Here is a 12,472-nt window from a genome sequence, read left to right on the forward strand (position 1 = left end):
TTTCAAATAAAGTTGGATTTGATTTGAGGCTACAGGTTTGATAGAGAATGAGGTGGTGGTGGCCTCAAGATAAAGTGAGCCTTGAATGAGGATTGATGAACAAAACAAAACAACTAACATTAATATTGTGCCCTAACATACAGAACATCTGACTTGTGTCCTGACTAGGGTAGCAAAGGAAGGGTATATTACTGGAAAGTAGCAGTATCTAACACAATTTTGGTAACTTTCAAGGATTTTAAGGAATTTATCACTGGACATCTCGTGGCCTTTTTGGGTACTTCAGATGATCACAGGTGTCTGTAATTATCTCTGCCCTCTGTGTGGCCTTATCATATGTACAATATATAACATAATCAAAAAATATGATTTTAAATCAAATTAGAAATAGAATGACAAAGCTGTAAAACATCCTAAGTATAAACCATCAATTTAGTGAATACCATTGGTGTTTAATCCTGGGCCATGCCAACATAAAATATTCTTTATATATATATTTTTCACAATGTCAATATGTCTTTGTTGTAAATGTTGTGGTGCCAAACTGGTGGTAGTTCTGAAAAAAATTAATAGTTGGAGGTGTTGAATAGTTAATTTAAAATAATGCTATTGTTGATTAGATGTTTGTTTTTTCATTAAATCGGCTATTTTCTCTTGAACCATTTGGTCTATCATATGGTCTATTCACTAGAAGCTCATGGGCAATATGGACACAGATATAAAAAATATGGACACAGATAAAAAATAAAAAAAAGTTATTCAAGTATACATTTCCGGTAATTACCTGTAGCTTTGCAACCATAGTTCTGACTCTCTGTCTGTCAGGTGCTCCTCTATCATGGCTGGCGGTGGAGATCCGCGGGGTTTCCGCCCGCGGGACAGGGACGAGATGGTGAAGAAGGTGATCGAGCCCATGGCCTGCGACGGCCTGCGCACCATCTGCGTGGCCTACAAGGACTTGCCGGCCAGCCCTGAGCCCGACTGGGAGGACGAGGCAGGCATCGTCAGCGACCTCATCTGTATCACCGTGGTGGGCATCGAGGACCCTGTCCGCCCAGAGGTAACCAAGACCTTACGCAGAGGGACTCTCTATTGCGGTGCAGTTGTTTACAGATGTAGGTAGAGATTTGGAGTGGAGTTTTTCCACAGGGATGACAATTGCCTGTTTCTTGCTCTTCATTTCAAGTGGGTTATTCTGCAGATATATGTCTAAATAAGTCAGATAGATATGAATTTATTAATACATAGGATTAGAGTGGGGAGACCCATGCACCTATGGAAGGGCTGGAACAGTTGGATGACACAACGGGTATTGTTATACTGCAGGTAAAGGTATAGTTAGGTATAGGCATTGTAATCTCACACATAACATAAATGGTATCGTAGCATCTGTCAACAGACTGGGAAGGGGAGCGGACATTTGGACCATAGACTTGCCCAAAGCATACAGAGAGAGGGGGGTGGAGCTACCGCCCTGCTTTCGCTCCTCGTTCTAGTAACACATCTGCCCCCAGAACAGAATCGAGTGTCCGAAGCAATTAAAAAAGGTTTTAGTTCTGCGTTTCCGAGATTATAGGTATTGTTATAATTGTAGTAAATATTCAGTGATTAAAGCTGTAGTTTCATGCACATTAGCAAGTAAGAGGAGGTGCCAAGGCTTTATCAAAACCCAGGTGTCTTTTCTAACCAGGTCCCAGATGCTATCAAGAAATGCCAGCGAGCAGGGATCACGGTGCGCATGGTGACAGGTGACAACATCAACACAGCGCGCGCCATCGCTGCCAAGTGTGGCATCATCCAGCCAGGGGATGACTTCCTGTGTATAGACGGGAAGGAATTCAACCGACGAATCAGAAATGAGAAAGGAGAGGTAGAATTCATCATTCATGAACTGTTTAACACTCTTTTACTGACAAAAAATAGAAGTGCCCTGATTCAGTTCCTTAGCTTGTGTTACATAGTGTTACGTGACTCAACATTTTCTGTGTATATCCAATCTTTCTTTCTTACAGGTTGAGCAGGAGCGCATTGATAAGGTTTGGCCCAAACTGAGAGTTCTGGCCAGGTCCTCACCTACAGACAAACATACACTGGTCAAAGGTGGGTCAGAGATTCTACACTCAAAGCTACAGTACTCTTTTGTAAACAGTTTGTAAACCATGCAGCTACAGCATTTCCAATGAGACCTTAATCTCCCTGCAGGCATCATAGACAGCACCGTACTGGAGCAGCGGCAGGTAGTGGCTGTGACAGGGGACGGGACAAACGATGGACCTGCCTTGAAGAAGGCCGATGTTGGCTTTGCCATGGTGAGACATCATGATGATGATGACAAATCTTTTGTCATTTTAGTAACTTTGGGAAAATATTAAGTCCCAGACTTAAAGTTGCAGTCCGGGATCATAAGCACTTACAAATAACATATCGTAACATATCATACGAAATGGTTGACGTAGCCGGCCGCGACCGGGAGACCCATGGGGCGGCGCACAATTGGCCCAGCGTCGTCTAGGGTAGGGGAGGTAATGGCCGGCAGGGGATGTAGCTCAGTTCATAGTTGTGGGTTCGTTTCCCACGGGGGGTATGAAAAAAAATAAAAATGCATGCACTAACTGTAAGTCGCTCTGGATAAGAGCGTCTGCTAAATGATGTAAATGTAATGTAAAATGTACACAATTGTGCACAATTTTCAGGGACCAGTTTTGGCTTTCAGAACTACTCTCTGAAATTATACAAAACCTTTGGAGCATCACTTTAACAATACATTTCCCTACCTATTTACATTGTAGTTACATAGGCATAGTATGTACTGTGGTATTGTTACATTAGTACTTACATAGTACTTACGGCTATGTAACTATCATGCACATACATAGGTATTAGTGACATGTTTTTTTAATGTGAGACCTGTGCAAGCAGGGGGGTGAATACTTTTCAAAGCAGTGTGAATTTAAAGTGGATTATCTCTGTGGCTCTGTGTAGGGCATCGCTGGTACTGACGTAGCCAAGGAAGCCTCTGACATCATCCTGACTGATGACAACTTCTCAAGCATTGTGAAGGCGGTCATGTGGGGACGTAACGTCTATGACAGCATCTCCAAGTTCCTCCAGTTCCAGCTCACTGTCAACGTGGTGGCTGTCATTGTGGCCTTCACCGGCGCCTGTATCACACAGGTACTCACTCCATCTCTGACTCTCGCACACCACAGCACACCACACCACAGCACAATTCACTGTTGTGTAAAATCCAAAATTAAATGGTCAAAGATGTAGGTAACGGTCTATGGACATTCCAAACAAGCTTTGAAGCTAAATTCTATCTACTTACCTCTTTTTCTCTCTCCTTCTCTCCTTACCTCTCTCTCTTGCTGCTTCTCTTCTTACTTCCCCCTCTCTCTGCCCCTTACCTTCCCCCTCTCGCTACCTCTTTCTCCCTCTCTCCTTACCTCTCCCTACCCCCTCCCTCTCTCTCCTCCCTTCAGGACTCTCCCCTGAAGGCTGTCCAGATGTTGTGGGTGAACCTGATCATGGACACCTTTGCCTCCCTGGCCTTAGCCACCGAGCCGCCCACTGAGTCCCTGCTCCTGAGGAAACCTTACGGCCGCAACAACCCCCTCATCTCCCGCACCATGATGAAGAACATCCTGGGTCATGCCATCTACCAGCTCACCATCATCTTCACCCTGCTGTTCGCGGGTACACACAAGGGAGGAGGAGGAGGAGGAGGAGGAGAGAGACTGGAAGTGGGGGCAGAATGGAGACAAGGGGAGGAGGTGGAGGGGGGCTGCAGGTGGAGGTGGAGGGGGGCTGCAGGTGGAGGTGGAGGACGGAGTCTGGAGGTGGGGAAAGGGAAAGGGGGAGGGGGGTGTAGGTAAAGGCAATGGTGAGGAACAAGAAGGTTGAAGTAAAACAGTCATGAAACTATGGTGCTCTATTTAGCTCATAGCATTTTACATGATAATTTAGTATACCTTTGCTTGCCATTAAAGGGATAGTGTGTTTTTCTAATTATCCAGTCAGATAAACTCATGGATACCATTTTTATGTCTCTGCATTCAGTATGAAGGAGGTTAGAGGTAGATTCGCGAGCCAATGCTAACTAGCGTTAGTGCAATGACTGGAAGTAGAAACTACCATCAAATTCTTTCAAACTGCACGCAGAGACATAGTAAATGGTATCATCTGACTCCGGGTAAGTAGAAAAACAGCTTAATTTCCAGAATCTTGCACTATCCCTTTAACTAGGAAGTATATCTTCGACTACATGTGTCTCTTTCTATTGTCCGCTTATCCTTTTTGTGTTCCTCTCCATCTCAGGAGAAAAGATCTTCAACATTGATAGTGGACGCAACGCCCCTCTGCACTCCCCCCCCTCCGAGCATTACACGATCATCTTCAACACCTTTGTGCTCATGCAACTGTTCAACGAGATCAATGCCCGCAAGATCCACGGTGAAAGGAATGTTTTCGACGGCATATTCCACAACCCTATTTTCTGCAGTATCGTGCTGGGGACTTTTTTAATGCAGGTGACAGGACCACAAGCGTTTACTTCTTATACGTTATTTTCCATTTCCATTATAGCAATCCTAGTAATGTTATTCAACCATGACATATACCTAATAATATTGACTACTTAATTATTGTCGCACAGGATACATGTATTTGGGCTAACCAATGGCAACCACTTTTTGTGATAAAATCTCTCTCGTCTTGTGTCTTATTCTGTACAGTTTGTGATTGTGCAGTTTGGGGGGAAACCTTTCAGCTGCACACCGCTCAATGTGGAGCAGTGGCTGTGGTGTCTGCTCGTGGGAGTAGGAGAGCTACTGTGGGGACAGGTACTTATGCTGGAGTTAATGTTGTGTGAATGTGTTAACCAATCTGTGGTTCTACAGTGGTTTTGTGTCAAGACACAACTAAGGCCTTTGACATAGACAAACCCACATATCCATAACCCAGTCTTCAGTTGGCTTTGACACAAGGACTAGCTAGGACCAACCAGACCGAAACGGAAGTTGTGTTCTTCTGCTCGTCAACTAACGCTGACCCCTAACCCCAACAGCTCATCACCACGGTGCCCACCAGCCGCCTGCCCTGTCTGAAGGAAGCGGGTCATGCGCTGGGTAAGGAGGAGATGATTGATGATGACATGGCAGATGATGAGCAAGAGATTGACCATGCTGAGAGGGAGCTGCGTCGAGGGCAGATCCTCTGGTTCCGGGGCCTCAATCGCATCCAGACTCAGGTACAGTGCATTGGGCTCCACCATTCTCTGTCCCTTGTCTTTCCCTAACAAGGGCTCTGGTATGTACTGTACTGTCCTACGAAGAGGAGTCTTTTCTACTTGCCCGACTTATCTCTGTTAATTTGTGTCTCTCTTCACCATTTGATGCCTTAATTTATTTCACCACACTTTGTTTTCCTATATTTATTGAAATATAATTCTCTCTATTTTAACCTATCAGAGTAATTTTGATTCCATCTCATGGTCATATTTCTCACTAAAATACTTTTTATCCTTCTTCCTCATGTCATTGCTATTATCACAGATTCTGTCTTTATTTTTTATGTATCCTTAATCCTCGTCACTGTGACACAGAAAAGTCTTCAATGATCATACCTAATAATCCTAACAACAAGTATATTAAATATATTACAAGAGTTCCAATTGTAGTCTGTCTCGTACTCAAACCAGCATCTTTATGAGACATATGATGCGGACGTAGTGCTAAATACAATAATTAACATTACCAGTCCATGTTTTGAGGGTAACGTCATTTCTTTTTAAATGCCTTTTTGTATCTAATACATGCTTTTGATACCTTCATATTGGAACATGACCTCTACAAAACTACAAGTTCTACTATACCATCCCGTTAAACGTGATTCATTCTGCCTGCTGGTTTCATAGCCCTCCAATATGCCCCACAGGGCCCCCTACCACCTGACATGAGGTACTGCAAGATTGTCATGTCCTCTCTGTAATATCCTCTCTTTCTCTCCAACAGATGGAGGTAGTGAGTACCTTCAAGAGAAGTGGTTCCTTTCAGGGTGCTGCGCGACGTCGCTCCTCAGTTCTCAGCCAACTCCATGACGTAACCAATATTTCTACTCCCACTCACGTAGTTCTCTCCACTGCCAATGCAACTGGTGCGCCTGGGAGTGAGTTTCTGCCATCCATTAACGGCACACAACAAAAAACAGTCCACTCACCATCATCAAAATGAGCATCTTGTATGTAGAAAATGGACCTTTGCCTGCCCAGAAATGCAATTAAGCATCAAAGATATGTGTGTTTGTCTGTGTGTGTGTTGTGTGGTGGGGGAGTCAACACTGAGGCGCCTGACCCACTGACCTTTTCATTTGAGTTTTCCTCCTTTTTTCTGGTTTATCTACCATCTCTATCTCCATCATCTTTTAAATTAGTTTAGTGACTGTGTGTTTATGTGTATATTTGTGGTTGTATTATTTGTTAATTTAATATTATATTTCTCTACCTCCTTTTCACTACTACCTCATGATCTTAGGCCAGGATTCAATCAGATCTGCGCTAGCCGACAACCACATAGCTCTTGTTCGAGTGCCGCGATGTCAGGCTGCATACTCTTTTGTCTTCGTAATTATGTATAGGCTACCTGGCTTCTTCAAGCATGATCATTAGCTGGCCAGCTGTATTCAATGAACCCATAAATAATATATGTATTTAATATTATTTATGTATTCTTTTTTTTATTGATTATATAATATTTTGTTTTATTATAGCCAATATTCTTTATGTATGACAATTTCATAGTTCTGAAAATGTTTCCTCATTTATACTTTTTGACTGCACAAATAAGGAGAACGTAGCCAGGTGCCTTTTGTAAACTGTTTTTCGTTGAACGATTTTACATTCGAGTAGAGTCTACACTTCATATCGATGTTTTGAACTACTAACATTGTAGGGAAGGACGGATGTTTTTTTGTCAATGTCCACAAGAGCAGCAGCTCACCAATTTGACAGCTCATAGCGTAGTTATACCTGTTGGCTAATGTGGGTTGCTGCTGATCTGATTTAATCCTGGCCTTAATCTATTTCTTTATCTTGCTGCTTTGTTTGGCTTGATGCAGTCTGTGATCAATCGTGTTTCAAACTGCCCAGAGAAGACTGTCTGTATGCTCCTATGGTTTTATCAGATTTGTGACAATACATACGTTTAATTTTCAATGAGATCAGAATTGTATTCAGAGCATTACAATGAAGCAGCCATGCCAATTTAAACAATTTCTTAAATGGCAAATCAAGGTTAAAAAAGACACAAAAGATAAGAAACAAAATAACATGTATTTTGGGTGTGTGCACTTCTGAACAGTTGTAAACCTTCGAGTGTTAGCCTGCAACAGTGACATTTCTGAGATGTTACTGTTTGGTCACCCTACCAATACAAATCTTTCTCTGTCCCTAGGTTCGATCAGACTGCCAAAATAGGATCTGCAGTGTTGCTTTGTACAAATAACTACCCTCATTTTACTTGATCTCTTTCATTCTCTCTCATTGTAGGTTCTGCATCTCATGAAGGAAGATAGTTGTATTTCCTTTATTTTTCCTAACGTAGTACTAACGTACTCTAACTGATTATTATGGTTCATTTTTGTTGTTGTTTTCTTTTCTTATAAAACATACAGATTATCTTATTCCATTGAGATCAGTCAATGATGGGTTGAGGGTGGGCTTAAACTGCGTGCTACAGCTCCAAGCATTGCGGGTTCAATCTTAGTGCTAGGCACTCGTTTTGTAATTATCGTTTTTCTGTTTTAACCCTATCCCAAACCTTAACCCTAACCTTTTAACCAGTCGGGATGAATGCCTTAACTTAGGTTTTGGTTTCACTTTTGCGCAGTTTGACTGACAGCCAACTTCTGTTCAGTTTGACTGACAACTTACACATGGCAAAATACACCGTAATTGAAGGGCAAGACATGCCATATCTCTGTTGCCTGCAGTTATGTCAAATGTCTCCATTTCCTTTGGAGGTTGCATTGCAGCAATTGGTATAATGCAATACCCAGGCATTCATCCAACCCATATTCAAAAACAGTCCCTCAAGTGTTGTGCACTTTGCCTATTATCATTTCCTTTGAGGACTTTTTGGTTTATTAATTTATTTTATAAACAGCCACAGATTGTTTGGTATATTAGGACGATTAGTAGACATCTGAATGTAGGAACTCTAACTTCTAATTCTAAATTTGCATTGTTCCAAGCAATGTCTTTTACTTAATTATTTTGCTGTTCAGCTTTTATATGTACTTCACATTGTTTCCCCTTAATGTCCTTTCCTTTCCTGACTTTGTGGTTGTCAGTTCAGTGATCATGTCCATGCGTGTGCAACTCTCCAAACGCACTTCTCAAATTAGGAGTCTGTCCTATATGTTTATTCAACAATGTCTGTTTTCCCTGTCATATGTTTCAGTTTTTTATGTTTTTATATTTCTCACGGCTTTGTGAAGACTATGAATCACACTCAAAACGAACTGATCTCTAGCAGAATGTCTTTGTTTAGAAAAAAGGATTCATGAAGAAAGTCTGAAATGTTGTGTCAGGGTTGGGGTCAACTCCATTTCAACTGAATTCAATTCAGGAATGGAGTTCAATCATCATACTTTGTACATTGATGGATGGTCCATTATCTTCACTGAGAATAGTTTGACCAATTCATGAATATAATTTCCATTTAATTCCCTGAATTGACTGAGAGGAAATGAATTGAGCCTAACCCTGACTTTTATAATTTGTTTGCATTATTATCATAAACACCTGTGTCCTCCCCTCCAGCATCCTCTCTTCCTTTGTCTAGTGTAATTCAATAAGCCTGGAGCGACCATGGGATTCAACCTCTACCCCAATAAAACAGGCCTTCTCATTTTCTTCTGTTTTTCCATCCAGCTCCTTGAGAGAAAGTTAGGTGGCCCATTTGAAAGAAACCAAGTGAATACATTGACTTGAGTAATAGTTCATTTTCAACAGCTGTGGTGTTATATTGACCATTGTGGGCACTATACTCGAAAGTTTACAATTTTCACAAGGGGACATGAATTCAGAGGGCACATAATAATTATTTATTTTCTAAATAATTTACTTTATGGGAACAAACAGCTCCTTGGAAAAACAAATCAGCACAAGTCAACCTTAACAGTGTCTCTGTGTTGCCTGACTCCCTCATCACAACATGGTTATTGGGTCATGTCGCTTCTTTGTGGTCATTTTCACATTTAGAATGCTTGCTACAAAGGTTGGTCTTTTTGGATGTGCTTGCTGAAGAAATGGGTCTTTGTGGCTATGCTTGCTGCAGGAATGAACAAACAAATCATATTGTTTGTGCATGCTGAGGTACAGTCCACAGAGCAAACAGGAATAAGGACCTAAGCATAATCTCCCTTTTTACATCAGCGCGTGATTTAAACAAAGGTTTTAGTTACTTGCATGTATCTCAAGTTAGGATTCAGCCTGTAGTGCCCATCGCAACAGAATATAATTGCATTCATGTTCACACACTTATTTGCTCTGTGGGAATGAATGTATTATTCTTATTTTATTAAACTTCACAATATGTGCATCTCTTTACCATCTAGGACCAGCCATAGTAATTACAGAAACACCCTATTTATTAATGTATTGTTTTCCTCATTAACAATATTAAAGCAAGATTCACCATAATGCCTACCTATTAAGACTTGTGTTGAGTTCTGTGTGAATGGGTGCTGACTTTGAGTGGATGAATAACCCATCACTAATTATTATTTTTGTACAAGGAAATGGGTATGTTGTGGCTGGACACAGAACTACTGGTGGTGTATCATAAATGTTTCAAATGTAGATTTTCACATGCTTATAATGTGATTTTGAGGAACAATTTTTAAAACAATTGTTCTGACATTGAAGGTAATGATTTGATGTACAACTCTGGCAATTCCAGTGTGGTGACTATTGTGCCTTATGAAATACAACCATTGTCTACTATATTGCCATTTTTGTACTGATCTGGATGAATGTATTTATGTCCTTACATTTGTTTGTACTGTAAAACATCTGAGTTTAGATATACCCTAGACAACTTACAAAGTACACGTTCAAGATGTTCAATAGAAATATACAATTCACTTACAATAATTATTTTTTGAAGTTGAACAAATTATTCACATTCACAGGCCCTGCCTTTTTTACAGCCGCCCCCGAATTTACAGAGTAAATTTGAACAACTTTTACTGTGATATAACAACATTACTCATCAAGTCAACAGAAGCCTGTGATTACTGTGACTGGTCTGTATTGTGGGTGATTTTCCCTTAGCTTTACTGGTAGCTGCATTATGGCTCATTGGACGTTGCAACACCCAAATGATATGTCATCCAGCTGTACCCATTTTCGTTTGCATCAAGACAAGCTCATGCACGACCACCTTGAATGTTTTTCTTTTACAGCATGGCTGTAAATGAGGCTGTCACATGATCAGTCTTGGCATGTCAGTTGTTGTTTGGTTTGCAAACTGATCTGAATCCCATGCTCTCACTTGTTTCACTTGTCCCGTATGTAAGTTCAGAGTTCAGTACAAAAATGTTTCTGTGTGTGTGTGTGTGTGTGTGTGTGTGTGTGTGTGTGTGTGTGTGTGTGTGTGTGTGTGTGTGTGTGTGTGTGTGTGTGTGTGTGTGTGTGTGTGTGCGTGTCAGACAATGTTGTATATCCATCAATGAATATTTGATTCATTTTAAATATCTTATATTGAACTGACAACAGTAACTTTTATTTAAGTCATTATTTCAGTTTTCATTTGTTTTACTTTCCCTAATGTTCTTTAAAGTTACAGAGTAATCCCAAGTGGACATGTACATATTGTACACATACAGTAGGTTTTATCAGGTCAGTGAGGCATTTCAAACTCATAGGTAATTGATTGCCTTTAAAGAGGCTATACAGAACTTTTGCCTCTGGGCAAGTTCTTGAGCAAAAGGGGTCCCCTAAATGGACAAAAATAATATCTAGGAATTACCTTATTGGACAGAAAGAGGTACACCTCCCCACGCCCAGGCAAACCTACTACTGTACAATAAAACCTTTAATTTAGAATTTAACTAACATTTAGTGGAATTTTCAGAAGACTCAAAAGTTGTATTTTCATAACTTTTTCAGGTCAGTTCAGCCAAAGAATTCTGCCACTGTGACGCTTTTAAATGCTTAAATCTAAATCTCTCTCCACTTGTTTGTCCCATCTATTCCCTTTTCCTTTCTGCATTTTTCCCCTTGTTTGACCATTATATACAAAATTCAACATAGATCCGAGTGGTGAAAGCATTCCATAACCCACTTTATGATGGCATTGAGAAGCCGGAATCCAAGAACTCCATCCACGACTTCATGGCACACCCAGAATTTCTCATCAGTGACTTGGTCCACAACATCCCCTTGATTGACGAGACAGACATTGAAACCGAAGAATCAGAGCGCTCAGACTGCAACAATGTTCGCCTGGCTTTTCATCAAGCTCCTCCCCCTGCCCAGCCCCCTCAGCCTCCCCTTCGCTGCCGCTCCGCCTCCCGCCCAGCCCCCTACCGCCAGCAGAGCCTCCCCGTTACACTCAACTGCAACAACAACGCCACTGCTGCTGCTGATGCTGAGAATGGAGATAATCTGAACCCAAAAGATGCAAGACTACCAGCTGCTTCTCTCTGCCGCCCCGCCAGCCCATTGCACAGCTTGGAGACCTGTGTATAACTATGATCTGGGCACATGGTTGACAAGTAGGGAGAGGAAACACCAATGACTTTGATGGACATGGATGTAACCCAACAAAGAGGGAATGAAGAGGAAAACTGGACATGGAAAGAGAAAGTATTACCTGGAAATGACATTGTATAGACCAATGGTTTTATGGATTGTTTCCTTGCCCAACCTTTCCCCCACAGCCACTGCTTTTAGCCTGCACTCTCTGCTTCAAAACACTCACATATCCTCTCAAAAAGCTCCACAATCCAACGATGCTAACCCCACCAGACTCTGATTGACACTTTTGAAATGTATATCTAGGCACGCAATAGAGGAGTGATTGGTGTAGTAGAGACAAGAATGAACTGGAATTGATTCTTGCCCTTTTGATTGAAAATATGAAAGACTCAATGAAAAGTGAAATGGGGTTAATTCATTCTGCTTTTTAACAATATAATTGTTCAGATTATTACTATTGTTATTACTACTGCAATTACTACAATTACTACTACAATTATTATATTCCAGTTAATGATGCTTCATTAATTAGCTTTATCTTTCCATGTATGTATGTATGTCTGTATGTATTGTTTGTTCGCTTAACTGCTGTATTTGTCTCCTTGTTTTTCTGTTTTTATATACTCCTTCTGGTCATGTCCCCTTTTTTCCTTTTCTGTGTTTACATGTGTTGTGTATGTCTTAAAAAATAAAAAAATAAATATAACTATA

The 12,472-nt window shown here is 41.0% G+C and overlaps 1 protein-coding gene across 1 annotated transcript in view; it reads left to right on the forward strand.

Annotated features, from left to right (window-relative positions):
* The window catches only part of LOC311147649 (plasma membrane calcium-transporting ATPase 3-like), a gene marked incomplete at both ends in the record, with an annotated part of 28,060 nt that extends 16,308 nt beyond the window's left edge, over positions 1 to 11,752 (forward strand). Inside the window, 11 exons of the mRNA XM_084184378.1 lie at positions 826 to 1,060; positions 1,691 to 1,870; positions 2,013 to 2,100; positions 2,203 to 2,309; positions 2,983 to 3,174; positions 3,483 to 3,696; positions 4,318 to 4,529; positions 4,734 to 4,841; positions 5,066 to 5,248; positions 6,012 to 6,098; positions 11,315 to 11,752. Coding sequence (XP_084040504.1) covers positions 826 to 1,060; positions 1,691 to 1,870; positions 2,013 to 2,100; positions 2,203 to 2,309; positions 2,983 to 3,174; positions 3,483 to 3,696; positions 4,318 to 4,529; positions 4,734 to 4,841; positions 5,066 to 5,248; positions 6,012 to 6,098; positions 11,315 to 11,752 — 2,044 coding nt within the window. The remainder of the gene's footprint in view (positions 1 to 825; positions 1,061 to 1,690; positions 1,871 to 2,012; positions 2,101 to 2,202; positions 2,310 to 2,982; positions 3,175 to 3,482; positions 3,697 to 4,317; positions 4,530 to 4,733; positions 4,842 to 5,065; positions 5,249 to 6,011; positions 6,099 to 11,314) is intronic.
* Between the last annotated feature and the right edge of the window lie 720 nt (positions 11,753 to 12,472).

This window comes from Coregonus lavaretus (genome assembly GCF_964263955.1).
Source record: "Coregonus lavaretus genome assembly, chromosome: 20".
Classification (NCBI taxonomy): domain Eukaryota; kingdom Metazoa; phylum Chordata; class Actinopteri; order Salmoniformes; family Salmonidae; genus Coregonus; species Coregonus lavaretus.